The following is a 20,890-nucleotide window of genomic DNA, read 5'->3' as shown; positions in this document are numbered from 1 at the left end:
TAAAACGAAACAGACAGAAGTACAAATCTAAAGAGTAGAGGTGTTACACCTACAAAAAGATGGGGGGGAAGCACACTGTGAATCCTTTAAAAGTGATACAACACAACCCATAGAGTTGGGTGGGGGGGGGGGATAGCTCCACAACATACCTGTGCTTTGAGGAAATTGGTGACCCAATCCCATAGGTCGGACTCACAAAAGCAACAAAGGTACCTGGGAGACACAAAAACACAAAAGCAGTGATTAGCTCTTAAAAAAGGGGAGGGGAAGGAGATCTCATTTAAAGGGGAGGAGAGAGGCAGATCTAAAACAAGACATTCCACTCCCTCCCTCCCTTAAACAACGTCGTTCACTAAAATAATATCATAACACCTGATGTCATGCAAAATCATTCACTACAATAAACAATGAGGAATGCTAAGAGGAATGCTAAGAGGAATGCTAAGAGGAATGCTAAGAGGAATGCTAAGAGGTATGCTAAGAGGTATGCTAAGAGGAATGCTAAGAGGAATGCTAAGAGGTATGCTAAGAGGAATGCTAAGAGGAATGCTAAGAGGTATGCTAAGAGGAATGCTAAGAGGTATGCTAAGAGGTATGCTAAGAGGTATGCTAAGAGGAATGCTAAGAGGTATGCTAAGAGGTATGCTAAGAGGTATGCTAAGAGGTATGCTAAGAGGAATGCTAAGAGGTATGCTAAGAGGTATGCTAAGAGGTATGCTAAGAGGTATGCTAAGAGGTATGCTAAGAGGAATGCTAAGAGGTATGCTAAGAGGAATGCTAAGAGGAATTCTAAGAGGAATGCTAAGAGGAATTTCAAATACGTGAGAAAACATGGTGTATGTCCTATAGGAACACGTTTCAATCTTATCCAATAGAAGTTGGATTCAAGATTTCCAGACATCCTGTGCAATGACCCAAATAATGTGTAGCAAGATAGTGGTATTTCCTTTCATTGCCAGACAAGAGTTTAAAACACTTACAGTTGCTGTTTTTCCATCATGAGAGTAAAGCCCCATCTAGTGGGGGGTTTCAGCTTCTTTCGAATTCCCATGTAGATCTTCATAGATTTCAGAGGCCATTCCTTTTCAGGCTTGATGCTCTGAAATGACAGACATGTTATACAGTCAGAAAATATTTATAGGAAACACAAACGGACAATCACGGATCTACCTGCGACAACGACATCGAGTCCAAAGTAGCGCAGAGTTCCGACTTCAAGATGTGACCGCGACGTGAGAGCAGAAATACCTTTTTGTCCTTCAGCAGTAGCAGCTTGTGGTCTTTGATCTGAAAGGTGTGTTCCTGAAAGACTTTTCCGTGGAGGAGTTTAGGCGGCTCTTCACGACACTTCAGAACTCCCATCTTTATGATCTCACTCTTGTAGGCTGTGAATAGAACATCTCAATTGTAATCATACGGTCTCCAAATAATATGTCCCCGTAAGAGCAACAAGAAATTGGGCTGATTACAAATCGACGATCAAAAATCAAAAGAGGGTCAATTTGATTGTGATTGTTTGGATAGATAGACTCAAGCTAATGAGCTATTTCTCTGGTCTGTGCCGTATTCACCAGTGAGGATGTTGATGCCCTCTCCTTTGGGAACTCTCTTCACCACCAGGTAAGCTGAACTAGGATCAGCCATTTTACACCACTGTAGAGCCTGCTCCAGCACCTTCTCTTTGGGGTGTAGGGGCCGCTCTGTGGAAGACAAACATTTAACATTATATAACAACTATTCTGGGATAGCTTCTCTTTAGGGTGTAGGGGCCGCTCTGTGGAAGACAAACATTATATAACAACCATTCTGGGATACCTTCTCTTTAAAACATGAAGACTTTCTCACAGTCCAGTTGTATTTCACAGAAGGTCATTCCAGGACATCGGACTGTATAGTTTCACTTCTGTTTTTTTACAGTGGTAGTTTTATTATTAGAGATAAGTGCTATTTTGAGCTGTTTTTAGACTTTCTATAGTATTTTCCAGTCAGAGAGAGATAAACATCATGCTCCTCACCCAGTCAGAGATAAACATCATGCCTCTCACCCAGTCAGAGATAGTAACATCATGCTCCTCACCCAGTCAGAGAGAGATAAACATCATGCTCCTCACCCAGTCAGAGATAGTAACATCATGCTCCTCACCCAGTCAGAGATAGTAACATCATGCTCCTCACCCAGTCAGAGATAGTAACATCATGCTCCTCACCCAGTCAGAGAGAGATAAACATCATGCTCCTCACCCAGTCAGAGAGAGATAAACATCATGCTCCTCACCCAGTCAGAGATAGTAACATCATGCTCCTCACCCAGTCAGAGATAGTAACATCATGCTCCTCACCCAGTCAGAGAGAGATAAACATCATGCTCCTCACCCAGTCAGAGAGAGATAAACATCATGCTCCTCACCCAGTCAGAGAGAGATAAACATCATGCTCCTCACCCAGTCAGAGAGAGATAAACATCATGCTCCTCACCCAGTCAGAGAGAGATAAACATCATGCTCCTCACCCAGTCAGAGATAGTAACATCATGCTCCTCACCCAGTTGTCCTTCCTCTATGGTCTCGAACGTCAGCCACACGTCCTTCTCCCCTGCTGGGATGTTCCTCATGTACAGGACCTGGTTAGTCAACTCCTCAGCACCCATGGTTGGAGATACCTACAGAGAAGCAGACCATAGAGATACCTACAGAGAACCAGACCGTAGAGAGATACCTACAGAGAACCAGACCGTAGAGGGATACCTACAGAGAACCGGACCGTAGAGGGATACCTACAGAGAACCGGACCGTAGAGGGATACCTACAGAGAAAAAGACCCTAGAGGGATACCTACAGAAAAGCAGACCCTAGAGAGATAGCTACAGAGAACCAGACCCTAGAGAGATAGCTACAGAGAACCAGACCATAAAGGGATACCTACAGAGAACCAGAACCTAGAGAGATAGCTACAGAGAACCAGACCATAGAGGGATACCAACAGAGAACCAGAACGTAGAGGGATACCAACAGAGAACCAGACCATAGAGGGATACCTACAGAGAACCAGACCCTAGAGAGATACCAACAGAGAACCAGACCCTAGAGAGATAGCTACAGAGAACCAGACCCTAGAGAGATAGCTACAGAGAACCAGACCCTAGAGAGATAGCTACAGAGAATCAGACCCTAGAGAGATAGCTACAGAGAACCAGACCCTAGAGAGATACCTACAGAGAACCAGACCCTAGAGAGATACCTACAGAGAACCAGACCCTAGAGAGATACCTACAGAGAACCAGACCCTAGAGAGATACCTACAGAGAACCAGACCCTAGAGAGATACCTTTTCTTTCTTTATTTTATTTAACCTCTATTTAACCAGGTAGGCTAGTTGAGAACACCTTTATTTAACCAGGTAGGCTAGTTGAGAACACCTTTATTTAACCAGGTAGGCTAGTTGAGAAAACCTTTATTTAACCAGGTAGGCTAGTTGAGAACACCTTTATTTAACCAGGTAGGCTAGTTGAGAACACCTTTATTTAACCAGGTAGGCTAGTTGAGAACAAGTTCTCATTTATAATTGCGACCTGGCCAAGATAAAGCAAAGCAGTTCGACACATACAACAACACAGAGTTACACATGGAGTAAAACAAACAGTAGAAACAAGTCTATATACGATGTGAGCAAATGAGGTGAGATAAGGGAGGTAAAGGCAAAAAGGCCATGGTGGCAAAGTAAATACAATATAGCATGTAAAACACTGGAATGGTAGATTTGCAGTGGAAGAATGTGCAAAGTAGAAATAAAAATAATGGGGTGCAATGGAGCACAATAAATAAATAAATACAGTAGGGGAAGAGGTAGTTGTTTGGGCTAAATTATAGATGGGCTATGTACAGGTGCAGTAATCTGTGAGCTGCTCTAACAGCTGGTGCTTATTAAAGCTAGTGAGGGAGATAAGTGTTTCCAGTTTCAGAGATTTTTGTAGTTCGTTCCAGTCATTGGCAGCAGAGAACTGGAAGGAGAGGCGGCCAAAGGAAGAATTGGTTTTGGGGGTGACCAGAGAGATATACCTGCTGGAGCGTGTGCTACAGGTGGGTGCTGCTATTGTGACTAGCGAGCTGAGATAAGGGGGACTTTACCTAGCAGGGTCTTGTAAATGACCTGGAGCCAGTGGGTTTGGCTACGAGTATGAAGCGAGGGCCAGCCAACGAGTGTACAGGTCGCAGTGGTGGGTAGTATATGGGGCTTTGGTGACAAAACGGATTGCACTGTGATAGACTGCATCCAATTTATTGAGTAGGGTATTGAAGGCTATTTTGTAAATGACATCGCCGAAGTCGAGGACCGGTAGGATAGTCAGTTTTATGAGGGTATGTTTGGCAGCATGAGTGAAGGATGCTTTGTTGAGAAATAGGAAGCCAATTCTAGATTTAACTTTGGATTGGAGATGCTTGATGTGAGTCTGGAAGGAGAGTTTACAGTCTAACCAGACACCTAGGTATTTGTAGTTGTCCACATATTCTAAGTCAGAACCGTCCAGAGTAGAGATCCTGGACGGGCAGGCAGGTGCAGGCAGCGATCGGTTGAAAAGCATGCATTTAGTTTTACATGGAAAACATAAAAAAAGAATTGATTGCAAGCTACTCCTAGGTGGGCTGCGAGCTCCTGGAAGGTGGGCTGCGAGCTCCTGGAAGGTGGGCTGCGAGCTCCTGGAAGGTGGGCTGCGAGCTCCTGGAAGGTGGGCTGCGAGCTCCTGGAAGGTGGGCTGCGAGCTCCTGGAAGGTGGGCTGCGAGCTACTGGAAGGTGGGCTGCGAGCTACTGGAAGGAAGCCCCTGTTCTAGAGAGACTCGTGGAGGGTGGAGAGGCGCCACCGTGTGGCGAAATAATAACAGCACCTAAATCAGAAGATAACCTGTCTCCACTTACCTTGAGTGTGATGCAGCAGTCTGCCATCTTCTTCTCCAGATACACTTCAATGATCAGGTCACCTGCTTGGGACAGCTGCACAGACAGGACACTGTGTGTTATAACCCTTTACAATGTGTTATAACCCTTAATGAATCATTTATAACATGTACCTGTGTGTCCTTCCAGGTGGTGATGAGGCTGAGCTCCAGTTCTATCTGGGTCTGTTGCTCCTCATCAATCTGAACAAAACACAATTAGACATTTGCTGATTATTCATTAGATTGTACAGAACAGATTGACCTGGACCATGTTCAGTAGGGCACACAGTAGCAAAACAATTTGCAATAGAATGTGAACATCTGTGTTCTGACTGGACAAGTTCAGGTAGATAGTACCTCCACGTTTCAATCCATTGAAAATGATTCCTACCTATGGAACACAACCCCGATTTCTAAGTGATGAATTTGAGCTTAGACCCTCTCTGGTTAGACTATACTCACATCAAGACAGACAGTTGTCTATGAGACACTAGTCACATCAAGACAGACAGTTGTCTATGAGACACTAGTCACATCAAGACAGACAGTTGTCTATGAGACACTAGTCACATCAAGACAGACAGTTGTCTATGAGACACTAGTCACATCAAGACAGACAGTTGTCTATGAGACACTAGTCACATCAAGACAGACAGTTGTCTATGAGACACTAGTCACATCAAGACAGACAGTTGTCTATGAGACACTAGTCACATCAAGACAGACAGTTGTCTATGAGACACTAGTCACATCAAGACAGACAGTTGTCTATGAGACACTACTCACATCAAATATATACAGGTAGTTGTCTATGAGGTCTTCAACGATCTTCACTTCGTGTTCTCCTTTCCCGTCTGTCTGGAAGAGGCTGGGGGCGAACAGCAGGGACAGGTTCTTGGTACACATCTGGTTCAGGTCTGCACACTTCTGAACCCTGGGACCAAGAGAGAGAGAGAGAAAACACTTCTGAACCCTGGGACCAAGAGAGAGAGAGAGAGAAAACACTTCTGAACCCTGGGACCAAGAGAGAGAGAGAGAGAAAACACTTCTGAACCCTGGGACCAAGAGAGAGAGAGAGAGAAAACACTTCTGAACCCTGGGACCAAGAGAGAGAGAGAGAGAAAACACTTCTGAACCCTGGGACCAAGAGAGAGAGAGAGAGAAAACACTTCTGAACCCTGGGACCAAGAGAGAGAGAGAGAGAAAACACTTCTGAACCCTGGGACCAAGAGAGAGAGAGAGAGAGAGAAAACACTTCTGAACCCTGGGACCAAGAGAGAGAGAGAGAGAGAGAAAACACTTCTGAACCCTGGGACCAAGAGAGAGAGAGAGAGAGAGAAAACACTTCTGAACCCTGGGACCAAGAGAGAGAGAGAGAGAGAGAAAACACTTCTGAACCCTGGGACCAAGAGAGAGAGAGAGAGAGAGAAAACACTTCTGAACCCTGGGACCAAGAGAGAGAGAGAGAGAGAGAAAACACTTCTGAACCCTGGGACCAAGAGAGAGAGAGAGAGAGAGAAAACACTTCTGAACCCTGGGACCAAGAGAGAGAGAGAGAGAGAGAAAACACTTCTGAACCCTGGGACCAAGAGAGAGAGAGAGAGAGAGAAAACACTTCTGAACCCTGGGACCAAGAGAGAGAGAGAGAGAGAGAAAACACTTCTGAACCCTGGGACCAAGAGAGAGAGAGAGAGAGAGAAAACACTTCTGAACCCTGGGACCAAGAGAGAGAGAGAGAAAACACTTCTGAACCCTGGGACCAAGAGAGAGAGAGAGAAAACACTTCTGAACCCTGGGACCAAGAGAGAGAGAGAGAAAACACTTCTGAACCCTGGGACCAAGAGAGAGAGAGAGAGAGAGAAAACACTTCTGAACCCTGGGACCAAGAGAGAGAGAGAGAGAGAGAAAACACTTCTGAACCCTGGGACCAAGAGAGAGAGAGAGAGAGAGAAAACACTTCTGAACCCTGGGACCAAGAGAGAGAGAGAGAGAGAGAAAACACTTCTGAACCCTGGGACCAAGAGAGAGAGAGAGAGAGAGAAAACACTTCTGAACCCTGGGACCAAGAGAGAGAGAGAGAGAGAGAGAGAGAGAGAGAGAGAGAGAGAGAGAGAGAGAGAGAAAACACTTCTGAACCCTGGGACCAAGAGAGAGAGAGAGAGAGAAAACACTTCTGAACCCTGGGACCAAGAGAGAGAGAGAGAGAGAAAACACTTCTGAACCCTGGGACCAAGAGAGAGAGAGAGAGAGAGAGAGAGAGAGAGAGAGAGAGAAAACACTTCTGAACCCTGGGACCAAGAGAGAGAGAGAGAGAGAGAGAGAGAGAGAGAGAGAGAGAGAGAGAGAGAGAGAGAGAAAACACTTCTGAACCCTGGGACCGAGAGAGAGAGAGAGAGAGAGAGAGAGAGAGAGAGAGAGAGAGAAAACACTTCTGAACCCTGGGACCAAGAGAGAGAGAGAGAGAGAGAGAGAGAGAGAGAGAGAGAGAGAGAGAAAACACTTCTGAACCCTGGGACCGAGAGAGAGAGAGAGAGAGAGAGAGAGAGAGAGAGAGAGAGAGAGAGAGAAAACACTTCTGAACCCTGGGACCGAGAGAGAGAGAGAGAGAGAGAGAGAGAGAGAGAGAGAGAGAGAGAGAGAGAGAGAGAGAGAGAGAGAGAGAGAGAGAGAGAGAGAGAGAGAGAGAGAGAGAGAGAGAGAGAGAGAGAGAGAGAGAGAGAGAGAGAGAGAGAGAGAGAGAGAGAGAGAGAGAGAGAGAGAGAGAGAGAGAGAGAGAGAGAGAGAGAGAGAGAGAGAGAGAGAGAGAGAGAGAGAGAGAGAGAGAGAGAGAGAGAGAGAGAGAGAGAGAGAGAGAGAGAGAGAGAGAGAGAGAGAGAGAGAGAGAGAGAGAGAGAGAGAGAGAGAGAGAGAGAGAGAGAGAGAGAGAGAGAGAGAGAGAGAGAGAGAGAGAGAGAGAGAGAGAGAGAGAGAGAGAGAGAGAGAGAGAGAGAGAGAGAGAGAGAGAGAGAGAGAGAGAGAGAGAGAGAGAGAGAGAGAGAGAGAGAGAGAGAGAGAGGAGAGAGAGAGAGAGAGAGAGAGAGAGAGAGAGAGAGAGAGAGAGAGAGAGAGAGAGAACACTTCTGAACCCTGGGACCGAGAAAGAGAGAACATTTCTGAACCCTGGGACCAAGAGAGAGAGAGAGCGAGAGAGCGAGAGAGAACACTTCTGAACCCTGGGACCAAGGGAGAGAAAAAATATCAGTAAAAAGTTGACAGTTGCCAACTTGCCAGTGAGGCTGTCTAAATATGAAAAAGTGTCCTGTTTCGGGTTGGGGTCAATTCCATTTGACTACAGGAAGTAACTCTGCTTAGTTGCTCAACTTTAAAACCTGGTCCAATTTGAGGCTCTACTAACCTGTAGAGGTGGCTGATGAGAGCAGCCAGGGTAGTCCTGTTGACTCTAGGTAAACTACGGATGATCTCCTTGTATCTGTCCAGACGCTGGTTCTTATCCTTGGCTGTTCCTATAAAAATACACAAACAGGAACCAGTTAGATTTCAAAAAGATACATTGTGGGACATCCTGACCAGCAACAGCTTGATGGAAGCCCTATAATTCTAAAGGGAACCAAGAGGACACAACTTAGAAAACACAACAAAATAGTAGCTTCATGTGTGTGCTATCTGTGATGGTAACTTAAAATCTCTTTTGCCACCAGAGACACCTGTACTTACTGACAGCCTCCTTCCATAGCTGATGCAGGTCAGCCATGAAGATGGGGTCGTCTATCTCCCTGAAGAACCTCTTCAGGACGTCAGTCACATCCTCTATGAAGTTATCCCCGATCCGAAGCTTGACGTTGCGAGCATCGTTCCTGAACTCCTCCATCAGTAGTTTGATCCTGGACGTGGCTCCGTTCTTCCTGTAGATCCCCTCGTGACCCAGACCTGACGAGCAGATCACACATCAAATCCAGTACATCAGTCATCGGCTAGTATCTCCTGTCTCTGGCTGGTGTAAAGTACAGCTAAACTGGAAACCCTTCAGCCCCCAGGCCACTGCAGAGTTAGAATGACTGGATTAACTATTTATAAACCCCTTTATATACTTTAATATACAGTGCCTTGCGAAAGTATTCGGCCCCCTTGAACTTTGCGACCTTTTGCCACATTTCAGGCTTCAAACATAAAGATATAAAACTGTATTTTTTTGTGAAGAATCAACAACAAGTGGGACACAATCATGAAGTGGAACGACATTTATTGGATATTTCAAACTTTTTTAACAAAACAAAAACTGAAAAATTGGGCGTGCAAAATTATTCAGCCCCCTTAAGTTAATACTTTGTAGCACCACCTTTTGCTGCGATTACAGCTGTAAGTCGCTTGAGGTATGTCTCTATCAGTTTTTCACATCGAGAGACTGAAATTTTTTCCCATTCCTCCTTGCAAAACAGCTCGAGCTCAGTGAGGTTGGATGGAGAGCATTTGTGAACAGCAGTTTTCAGTTCTTTCCACAGATTCTCGATTGGATTCAGGTCTGGACTTTGACTTGGCCATTCTAACACCTGGATATGTTTATTATTGAACCATTCCATTGTAGATTTTGCTTTATGTTTTGGATCATTGTCTCCATCCCAGTCTCAGGTCTTTTGCAGACTCCATCAGGTTTTCTTCCAGAATGGTCTTGTATTTGGCTCCATCCATCTTCCCATCAATTTTAACCATCTTCCCTGTCCCTGCTGAAGAAAAGCAGGCCCAAACCATGATGCTGCCACCACCATGTTTGACAGTGGGGATGGTGTGTTCAGCTGTGTTGCTTTTACGCCAAACATAATGTTTTGCATTGTTGCCAAAAAGTTCAATTTTGGTTTCATCTGACCAGAGCACCTTCTTCCACATGTTTGGTGTGTCTCCCAGGTGGATTGTGGCAAACTTTAAACGACACTTTTTATGGATATCTTTAAGAAATGGCTTTCTTCTTGCCACTCTTCCATAAAGGCCAGATTTGTGCAATATACGACTGATTGTTGTCCTATGGACAGAGTCTCCCACCTCAGCTGTAGATCTCTGCAGTTCATCCAGAGTGATCATGGGCCTCTTGGCTGCATCTCTGATCAGTCTTCTCCTTGTATGAGCTGAAAGTTTAGAGGGACGGCCAGGTCTTGGTAGATTTGCAGTGGTCTGATACTCCTGCCATTTCAATATTATCGCTTGCACAGTGCTCCTTGGGATGTTTAAAGCTTGGGAAATCTTTTTGTATTCAAATCCGCCTTTAAACTTCTTCACAACAGTATCTCGGACCTGCCTGGTGTGTTCCTTGTTCTTCATGATGCTCTCTGCGCTTTTAACGGACCTCTGAGACTATCACAGTGCAGGTGCATTTATACGGAGACTTGATTACACACAGGTGGATTGTATTTATCATCATTAGTCATTTAGGTCAACATTGGATCATTCAGAGATCCTCACTGAACTTCTGGAGAGAGTTTGCTGCACTGAAAGTAAAGGGGCTGAATAATTTTGCACGGCATATTTTTCAGTTTTTGATTTGTTAAAAAGTTTGAAATATCCAATAAATGTCGTTCCACTTCATGATTGTGTCCCACTTGTTGTTGATTCTTCACAAAAATATACAGTTTTATATGTTTATGTTTGAAGCCTGAAATGTGGCAAAAGGTTGCAAAGTTCAAGGGGGCCGAATACTTTCGCAAGGCACTGTAAAAGAATCACCGCCACTGAAAATGCATTAAATGCTACGGATCCACAAGATCCCTGGAAAACGTGCCGTTTTGTAGTTGATAATGAAGAATCCTCTATCCCTTACTATACTGTGTAAGGGAACAGAATACAGACTATCCAGACTCCTCCCTTACCATACTGTGTGATGAAGGCGATGCAGCTGTCTACGATGATGGGGATATCATTCCTGCTGAGCTGCTGTTCTCTCAGGGTGTTGCCCTTCCCTCCAGCCGCTCTCTGGATGTCTGCGTACCACAGGGAGAAGTCTAACCGACCCATCCCCTGGAGGTGCAGCGTCCTGGGGGAGACATGTCGATACTCAGAAGTGAAGGTTCAGAGAAAATAAACTCACTCTGAATCCGGCTCCAAAAAACTCATTTACATGGACAGATTATTTTCATTCTGGAAATCCCCCCCTAGCTGGGGGTAGAATTGGTGGGGAATGGAATTTCCAGAGTGACAATAATTTGACCATGTAAATGAGTTTTTAGGCACCAAACTATCCACGATATGTTGACACGTGTATAATGACAAAAAGAGAAAAGACAGAGAGACTGATAACCAACCTTCCTTTTTCAACCAAAACCAGAATTTCCTTCTTCTCGTGGTTTTGGTTCTCAGTTACTATACCTAGGAGACAAACACAGAACAAATGGAAGACGGACCAGATCACTCATCAGCAGACAGTTTGCTCAAAGAAACAGTGCTTGGGGTAGTTAAGGCAGAGAAATGTCCATGATCAAGCTGGCAGTCGGTTTTAAATTACTATAGTACCGTCTTTACTGTCAGTTTATCCAGAAAATGTCTCAGTGAGGAGTTACCAAACGTTATTTGAGGAACTACAGTCGTGGTCAAAAGTTTTGAGAATGAAAAGTTTTGAGAATGAAAAGTTTTGAGAATTTACGCAAAGTTTGCTGCTGTCTTTAGATAATTTTTTGTCAGATGTTACTATGGAATAGTGAAGTATAATTCCAAGCATTTCATAAGTGTCAAAGGCTTTTATTGACAATTACATGAAGTTGATGCAAAGAGTCAATATTTGCAGTGTTGACCCTTCTTTTTCAAGACCTCTGCAATCCGCCCTGGCATGCTGTCAATTAACTTCTGGGCCACATCCTGACTGATGGCAGCCCATTCTTACATAATCAATGCTTGGAGTTTGTCAGAATTTGTGGGTTTTTGTTTGTCCACCTGCCTCTTGAGGATTGACCACAAGTTCTCAATGGAATTAAGGTCTGGGGACTTTCCTGGCCATGGACCCAAAATATCGATGTTTTGTTCCCCGAGCCACTTAGTTATCACTTTTGCCTTATGGCAAGGTGCTCCATCATGCATGAAAAGGCATTGTTCGTCACCAAACTGTTCCTGGATGGTTGGGAGAAGTTGCTCTCGGAGGATGCGTTGGTGCCATTCTTTATTCATGGCTGTGTTCTTAGGCAAAATTGTGAGTGAGCCCACTGCCTTGGCTGAGAAGCAACCCCACACATGAATGGATGCTTTACTGTTGGCATGACACAGGACAGATGGTAGCGCTCACCTTGTCTTCTCCAGACAAGCATTTTTACGGATGCCCGAAACAATAGGAAAGGGGATTCATCAGAGAAAATTACTTTACCCCAGTCCTCAGCAGTCCAATCCCTGTACCTTTTGCAGAATATCAGTCTGTTCCTGATGTTTTTCCTGGAGAGAAGTGGCTTCTTTGCTGCCCTTCTTGACACCAGGCCATCGTTCAAAGGTCTTCGCCTCACTGTGCGTGCAGATGCACTCACACCTGCCTGCTGCCATTCCTGAGCAAGCTCTGTACTGGTGCTGCCCCGATCCTGCAGCTGATCCTGCAACTTTAGAAGACGGTCCTGGAACTTGCTGGACTTTTTTGGGCGCCCTGAAGCCTTCTTCACAACCATTTAACCGCTCTCCTTGAAGTTCTTGATGATCCGATAAATGGTTGATTTAGGTGCAATCTTACTGGCAGCAATATCCTTACCTGTGAAGCCCTTTTTGTGCAAAGCGATGATGACGGCACGCGTTTCCTTGCAGGTAACCATGGTTGACAGAGGAAGAACAATGATTCCAAGCACCACCCTCCTTTTGAAGCTTCCAGTCTGTTATTCGAACTCAATTACCATGACAGAGTGATCTCCAGCCTTGTCCTCGTCAACACTCACACCTGTGTTAACGAGAGAATCACTGACTCTGAAATGCAGTGGAAATGTTTTTTTGGGGATTCAGTTCATTTGCATGGCAAAGAGGGACTTTGCAATTAATTGCAATTCATCTGATCACTCTTCATAACATTCATAACACATGGAGTATATGCAAATTGCCATTGAGGCAGCAGACGTTATGAAAATGTATATTTGTGTCATTCTCAAAACTTTTGGTCGCAACTGTACATTACCACACAGTGCCAGTAAAGCTTTGGTCAGGACAGGAGACTCACTGAGCTCTTGCAGACGTTTAAGGTTGATAATGTCCTCAGCTGCTCCGTCGTTCCCTGGGCAGATGAAGAGGTTAGACTTCTGAAGGACAAAATATCCCTCTTTCCACTGAGAAGGGTCCCGCATGGCCTTGTAACGCAGCACTCCCACCCGCTCAAACTCCCTCGCTAGCAGGCAGTGGCAGCTTAAAGGTGTGGCGGCCTGAGGAAGACAACACAGGAAGTGGTTCAAATACAGGAGGGAACATTAAAACAGACACATCCCAGGCTAGTACAGTACATAGATGGTGTTGGTTAGAAAGGAGGGAACAATTTACTGTAACCCCTCCCCCTTTATGTATGCAGAGGGACATTACAATGTTCTGAGCTGGAAGAGCTCTAACTACACCAGTAAAGATGAGAATTGGCATCATCAGTGTGCAGGCATTGCACTCTTTGGGGATAGAAAGTCATCTCATACCTTTCCGATGGCCTTGACCCAACATTGCAGTGCATCAGAAGTTTCCAATCCAAACTGATAGAGCTTCTCTGAGGACAGGTACAGTTGAAACGTATAGAGAAACCTACAACAACACACAGGAACATACGTTAGATTAGATAAACACTAGTTGGTAGATGCCTGTACATTGAGTGGCAGTGATATAACCATTTCATGCTAAATGTACCTTTTCTCCACGTGTTTGAAAGAGACAGTATGATTGGCCGCCTACATTAGTTACTGTGCCATGATTGGTCCTCTAACCTGTCAATGAAGCCGTTGTTGTTGCAGGAGTCCGGCCTGCTGACCCCCAGACAGACGATGTCTTTGACGTTGATCTTCATGCTAGGATCAGGACATCGGTCAGACTCGTAGAACAGAAGAGACCTCTCCACCGTGCACCAGTACTTCTGGAAATCTGGGGGGGAATAACAGCAAAAATATAAACCGTTTCTTTCTACAATAGTCTAACGTTGCCGTACTTCATAACCACGCTCATCCCTCGGCTATTAGAGTGAACAAACGTGAAGAAGCCTGGAAATCGTGGTCCCTTTAAAAAATACAAATAAACATTAGGGATTTTTATGATGGGCTGTGTTTTTAAAGAGAAATAAACTACAAGTAACTATGAGTAACTTTCTAAATCACAAAACTCTGTTTTACTGTAGAGACTCCAGCCACTAACAGTGAGTAGTGTATTTCCTAACAGTATTGGCCCAGTCAGTATTTGGTCGTATAAAGTGCTTTGTTCTCTATAGGCCTTTATGCTGATGTTACTGAGGAGGCAGTATTCCTCTATTCAATCTGTGCCAAGTGGTGTGCTGTTAGCACCTGCCAACACACACACACACACGCACGCGCACACACGCCTACCTTCTCTGGTTTTCCTGGATAATGTCCCTTTGTTCATTGAGGCTGACTTGTAGAGGTAGCCGGAGTGCAGCACGGCCTGCATAATCTCATCATACACACCGGGGTCTGAGAAAACAGGGAGGAATAGACAGGAAAAATAACTGGTTTTGACACTCCCAAAAAAACACGAGTTGGGGTCTAGGCAAACAGTACAAAACATTAAGTGGTACTTCAGAAAGAGTCATGAATAAGCCATAATAAATGCACTTACAAGATGACACGTTATAAATGATCAGACGTGTGATGAACGGTTATGAATTGAAATGTAGATTAAGTTTCTAAATAAGTTTTCCCTCCAGTGTTCTAGTTGTGCTGTTTCAACAGAGATATCTAGTTGTGCTGTTTCAACAGAGATATCTAGTTGTGCTGTTTCAACAGAGATATCTAGTTGTGCTGTTTCAGAGATATCTAGTTGTGCTGTTTCAACAGATATATCTAGTTGTGCTGTTTCAACAGAGATATCTAGCTGTGCTGTTTCAGAGATATCTAGTTGTGCTGTTTCAACAGATATATCTAGTTGTGCTGTTTCAACAGAGATATCTAGCTGTGCTGTTTCAACAGATATATCTAGTTGTGCTGTTTCAACAGAGATATCTAGCTGTGCTGTTTCAACAGAGATATCTAGTTGTGCTGTTTCAACAGATATATCTAGTTGTGCTGTTTCAACAGAGATATCTAGCTGTGCTGTTTCAACAGAGATATCTAGTTGTGCTGTTTCAACAGAGATATCTAGTGGTGCTGTTTCAACAGAGATATCTAGCTGTGCTGTTTCAACAGAGATATCTAGTGGTGCTGTTTCAACAGAGATATCTAGCTGTGCTGTTTCAACAGAGATATCTAGCTGTGCTGTTTCAACAGAGATATCTAGTGGTGCTGTTTCAACAGAGATATCTAGCTGTGCTGTTTCAACAGAGATATCTAGCTGTGCTGTTTCAACAGAGATATCTAGTGGTGCTGTTTCAACAGAGATATCTAGTGGTGCTGTTTCAACAGAGATATCTAGCTGTGCTGTTTCAACAGAGATATCTAGCTGTGCTGTTTCAACAGAGATATCTAGTGGTGCTGTTTCAACAGAGATATCTAGCTGTGCTGTTTCAACAGAGATATCTAGCTGTGCTGTTTCAACAGAGATATCTAGTGGTGCTGTTTCAACAGAGATATCTAGTGGTGCTGTTTCAACAGAGATATCTAGTGGTGCTGTTTCAACAGAGATATCTAGTGGTGCTGTTTCAACAGAGATATTTTACTCCTACAACACTAGAGGTCAACTCGCAGAGGAAGACCAAACTGTTTCATCACAAAAGCTCTGGGTTCTCTATCAAACCATGAACCATGCTGTAATGACTTGAAAGCTTTTTCCAGAGAGCTGCCGAGCACACTACATTATACTGCACGGTCGCAAAATAGTAACATAATGCACAAAAAGTCCAGCAGGCAAATAAATCCTGCCCCCTGTCTTACCTGAGGTGCCTTGCGGGAGGGAGTATTCCTGAGACAGATGCTTGTCATATCCATTAGAGGCAGCGAGGCGGGCTCGGACAGCCTCTGCCTCGGTAAAGATCTGGGTGACTGTCTTCAGCAGGTTCTGCTCGGTCACAGCAGTACACAGAACCTGCAGGGTAGAGAGAGAGAGAGAGAGAGAGAGGAGAGACAGAGAGGAAAGAATTAGAGGACATATTAGGGTGACGCAACACACACACACACACACACACACACACACACACACGTACCACTAAAAGTATCCACAGCCACAGGGACAGGGACATTCAGCCTATATTCCAAAAAGTACCCTCTCCATTCAACTGGCTCCCTTTCATCTACGCTCTCTAATGGTTTTAGTTTCAAAGCACATTCCATGTCATTGTTGTTGGGATAAATGTCTGGCTGCATGCCAGCTACAGGCAGCTATAGCCGTAACTTGAACCCTAGTATAGCTTACAGGTACTAAAACTACCACCAATAGCATCTAGTCTAAAATGTGTACCCTTACAGAAAAACATGTGAAATTCATGTGGGCAGCCAGCTGTGTGTTTTTACTGAGAGACAGAGCAGACAGCTGTGTGTTTATACTGAGACAAAGCAGACAGCCCTGTGTTTATACTGAGAGACAGACCAGACAGCCCTGTGTTTATACTGAGAGACAGAGCAGACAGCCCTTGTGTTTATACTGAGAGACAGAGCAGACAGCCCTGTGTTTATACTGAGAGACAGAGCAGACAGCCCTGTGTTTATACTGAGAGACAGAGCAGACAGCCCTGTGTTTATACTGAGAGACAGAGCAGACAGCCCTGTGTTTATACTGAGAGACAGAGCAGACAGCCCTGTGTTTATACGGAGAGACAGAGCAGACAGCCCTGTGTTTATACGGAGAGACAGAGCAGACAGCCCTGTGTTATACTGAGAGACAGAGCAGACAGCCCTGTGTTTATACTGAGAGACAGAGCAGACAGCCCTGTGTTTATACTGAGAGACAGAGCAGACAGCCCTGTGTTTATACTGAGAGACAGAGCAGACAGCCCTGTGTTTATACTGAGAGACAGAGCAGACAGCCCTGTGTTTATACGGAGAGACAGAGCAGACAGCCCTGTGTTTATACGGAGAGACAGAGCAGACAGCCCTGTGTTATACTGAGAGACAGAGCAGACAGCCCTGTGTTTATACTGAGAGACAGAGCAGACAGCCCTGTGTTATACTGAGAGACAGAGCAGACAGCCCTGTGTTTATACTGAGAGACAGAGCAGACAGCCCTGTGTTTATACTGAGAGAGAGAGCAGACAGCCGTGTGTTTATACTGAGAGAGAGAGCAGACAGCTCTGTGTTTATACTGAGAGACAGAGCAGACAGCCCTGTGTTTATACTGAGAGACAGAGCAGACAGCCCTGTGTTTATACTGAGAGACAGAGCAGACAGCCCTGTGTTTATACTGAGACAGAGCAGACAGCCCTGTGTTTATACTGAGAGACAGAGCAGACAGCCCTGTGTTTATACTGAGAGACAGAGCAGACAGCCCTGTGTTTATACGGAGAGACAGAGCAGACAGCCCTGTGTTTATACGGAGAGACAGAGCAGACAGCCCTGTGTTATACTGAGAGACAGAGCAGACAGCCCTGTGTTTATACTGAGAGACAGAGCAGACAGCCCTGTGTTTATACTGAGAGAGAGCAGACAGCCCTTGTGTTTATACTGAGAGACAGAGCAGACAGCCCTGTGTTTATACGGAGAGACAGAGCAGACAGCCCTGTGTTATACTGAGAGACAGAGCAGACAGCCCTGTGTTATACTGAGACAGAGCAGACAGCCCTGTGTTATACTGAGACAGAGCAGACAGCCCTGTGTTTATACTGAGAGACAGAGCAGACAGCCCTGTGTTTATACTGAGAGACAGAGCAGACAGCCCTGTGTTTATACTGAGACAGAGCAGACTACCCTGTGTTTATACTGAGACAGAGCAGACAGCCCTGTGTTTATACTGAGAGACAGAGCAGACAGCCCTGTGTTTATACTGAGAGACAGAGCAGACAGCCCTGTGTTTATACTGAGAGACAGAGCAGACAGCCCTGTGTTTATACTGAGACAGAGCAGACTGCCCTGTGTTTATACTGAGACAGAGCAGACAGCCCTGTGTTTATACTGAGAGACAGAGCAGACAGCCCTGTGTTTATACTGAGAGACAGAGCAGACAGCCCTGTGTTTATACTGAGAGACAGAGCAGACAGCCCTTGTGTTTATACTGAGAGACAGAGCAGACAGCCCTGTGTTTATACGGAGAGACAGAGCAGACAGCCCTGTGTTTATACTGAGACAGAGCAGACTGCCCTGTGTTTATACGGAGAGACAGAGCAGACAGCCCTGTGTTTATACTGAGAGACAGAGCAGACAGCCCTGTGCTTATACTGAGACAGAGCAGACAGCCCTGTGTTTATACTGAGAGACAGAGCAGACAGCCCTGTGTTTATACTGAGAGACAGAGCAGACAGCCCTGTGTTTATACTGAGACAGAGCAGACTACCCTGTGTTTATACTGAGACAGAGCAGACAGCCCTGTGTTTATACTGAGAGACAGAGCAGACAGCCCTGTGTTTATACTGAGAGACAGAGCAGAAAGCCCTGTGTTTATACTGAGACAGAGCAGACAGCCCTGTGTTTATACTGAGACAGAGCAGCCAGCCGAGACAGAGAGTAGATGTTCTCCATTCGTACGCCTTGTAGACAAATAGGGTTTATGATAAGAATATAGCCTATACAACACACCACATAGGGGTGGCAGGTAGCCTGGCGGCTAGGAGCGTTGGGCCAGTAACCAAAAGGTTGCTGGATCAAATCCCTGAGCTGACAAGGTAAAAATCTGTCGTTCTGCCCCTGAGCAAGACAGTTCACCCACTGTTCCTCGGGCGCCGTGGATGTTGATTAAGGCAGCCCGCCCCCCCCCCCCCCCCCCCCCCCCCCCCCCTCTGATTCAGCGAGGCTGGATTACATGCAGGAAGACACATTTCAGTTGTACAACTGACTAGGTATCCCCCTTTCCCCTCGATCCTCTTATAGCAGCTGAACATTTGAAAGCTAAACAATGGTGTTCCTGTACCTTGAGCAGCTCCTCCTGTGTGTTGAAGTTGGGGTGGGGGTGTCGGTAGCGCCCCTCACGGTACTTATGGATGATAAACTCTCTCCGCTGGTCCGGTGTGGCGTCACGGTCTAACTCGTCAGCTGGAGATAACCTGGCCGCCCAGAACTCATTGGCTCGGTCGTTCCCCAACATTATAAAGAGCTGACGAACACACAAACGCATGACAGTTTACACAAAATAAAAAAACACAGAATAATCAGAACTCATGAGGTCCTGACTATATTCACAGTCTATCATCGGACTTTCATCTTAAAAATGTCCAAAAGATATTCAACTCTGTTCCAATTTAATGGATCTGTTGGAGGTGAAAATGGTGAGAAGTCCTTGATACACAACAAAACAAACTGATTTTCAGTATCCCGGAAAATATTTTTTTTGCCACTTAACTAAAATAAACGTGAGCATTTCCCCTGACTTTCTCCCTTTCCCTCTCCCTGAAGAAGCCTTCTCGTTCCTCTCACCTGCACGATCTCGTTGCTCCACACGCTGGTGTCCAGTTTCAGGCTCTGTACTTTAGACACCATAGTCCCCAGACCTCTGTGTTGACCTGCAGGGGAAAGGGGACAAAATACCTCCATAATCACTCTCCTGGTACGAGACAGTGTTGGTACTGGTACGAGACAGTGTTGGTACTGGTACGAGACAGTGTTGGTACTGGTACGAGACAGTGTTGGTACTGGTACGAGACAGTGTTGGTACGAGACAGTGTTGGTACGAGACAGTGTTGGTACGAGACAGTGTTGGTACGAGACAGTGTTGGTACGAGACAGTGTTGGTACGAGACAGTGTTGGTACGAGTCAGTGTTGGTACGAGACAGTGTTGGTACGAGACAGTGTTGGTACGAGACAGTGTTGGTACGAGACAGTGTTGGTACGAGACAGTGTTGGTACTGGTACGAGACAGTGTTGGTACTGGTACGAGACAGTGTTGGTACTGGTACGAGACAGTGTTGGTACTGGTACGAGACAGTGTTGGTACTGGTACGAGACAGTGTTGGTACTGGTACGAGACAGTGTTGGTACTGGTACGAGACAGTGTTGGTACTGGTACGAGACAGTGTTGGTACTGGTACGAGACAATGTTGGTAACAGGACACTCAGGCGCTGCCTCGCTAGAGAGAACCACGACACAGTGAAATTATGTGTGTATTTGAAAAACATTTCCAGAGCAACATTTCACTTCACCTGGCACAGGTGGGCTTAAACAACACAGGTGAGAATGAAACTGTTGTGGCTCATGACAATGGGCTGATAGACACCTGGCCAATAGCTGCCAATGCTAAGTTATCTCATCAGTCACACACACCAGATGGGACCCAAATCCAGCTAGGCCCTCTGGCATCAAACTGAAACCACGATTTTAGGCAAGGGGCAACAGAGCTAGAGAGGGGGAGCTCGCCCCACCTATACAATAGTAGGGGAAACGCTGTCTCACCTGCACAGTTCTTACAGATGACAACACAGAGGTTAATGGAGGCCCAGTCAGGGTTGACTGCTTGGCAGTCAGCACAGAGCTTATTGAACCTGTTGGACCAGATCTTCTCAGCCACCTCGTAGTCAGACAGGGTCTCTGCTATGGACTCCTGTATAGCCTCCATCCAGTCCCTCTTATCCCGCTCAGACTCAGCTGTGAAACTACAGGGACAATCAATCAAAAACTCTTCTGGCTCAATCAAACACAATTGTCTCTGTTTTCACTGATTCAAAAAAACAACAGTGTAGGAGGTTTATTTAACTAGGCAAGTCAGTTAAGAACAAATTCTTATTTACAATGACGGCCTACACC

The 20,890-nt window shown here is 45.4% G+C and overlaps 1 protein-coding gene across 2 annotated transcripts in view; it reads right to left on the bottom strand.

Annotated features, from left to right (window-relative positions):
• arap3 (ArfGAP with RhoGAP domain, ankyrin repeat and PH domain 3) overlaps positions 1-20,890 on the bottom strand; it is a 55,457-nt gene that overhangs the window by 6,825 nt on the left and 27,742 nt on the right. The window contains exons 10-29 of one of the 2 annotated variants that reach the window (XM_036969558.1): positions 20,540-20,739; positions 19,566-19,651; positions 19,063-19,245; positions 15,942-16,092; positions 14,442-14,546; positions 13,833-13,986; positions 13,551-13,653; positions 13,094-13,292; positions 11,220-11,283; positions 10,788-10,951; positions 8,647-8,859; positions 8,327-8,435; positions 5,719-5,866; positions 5,065-5,133; positions 4,913-4,987; positions 2,542-2,659; positions 1,572-1,700; positions 1,171-1,385; positions 981-1,099; positions 150-213 (exon numbers count right to left, since the gene is read on the bottom strand). In XM_036969558.1, coding sequence (XP_036825453.1) covers positions 150-213; positions 981-1,099; positions 1,171-1,385; positions 1,572-1,700; positions 2,542-2,659; positions 4,913-4,987; positions 5,065-5,133; positions 5,719-5,866; positions 8,327-8,435; positions 8,647-8,859; positions 10,788-10,951; positions 11,220-11,283; positions 13,094-13,292; positions 13,551-13,653; positions 13,833-13,986; positions 14,442-14,546; positions 15,942-16,092; positions 19,063-19,245; positions 19,566-19,651; positions 20,540-20,739 — 2,668 coding nt within the window. The remainder of the gene's footprint in view (positions 1-149; positions 214-980; positions 1,100-1,170; positions 1,386-1,571; positions 1,701-2,541; positions 2,660-4,912; positions 4,988-5,064; positions 5,134-5,718; positions 5,867-8,326; positions 8,436-8,646; positions 8,860-10,787; positions 10,952-11,219; positions 11,284-13,093; positions 13,293-13,550; positions 13,654-13,832; positions 13,987-14,441; positions 14,547-15,941; positions 16,093-19,062; positions 19,246-19,565; positions 19,652-20,539; positions 20,740-20,890) is intronic. The other variant, XM_036969559.1, reaches the window with a different exon arrangement.

This window comes from Oncorhynchus mykiss, chromosome 31 (genome assembly GCF_013265735.2).
Source record: "Oncorhynchus mykiss isolate Arlee chromosome 31, USDA_OmykA_1.1, whole genome shotgun sequence".
Lineage (NCBI taxonomy): Eukaryota > Metazoa > Chordata > Actinopteri > Salmoniformes > Salmonidae > Oncorhynchus > Oncorhynchus mykiss.
This window is presented reverse-complemented; position numbering and strand designations above follow the sequence as displayed.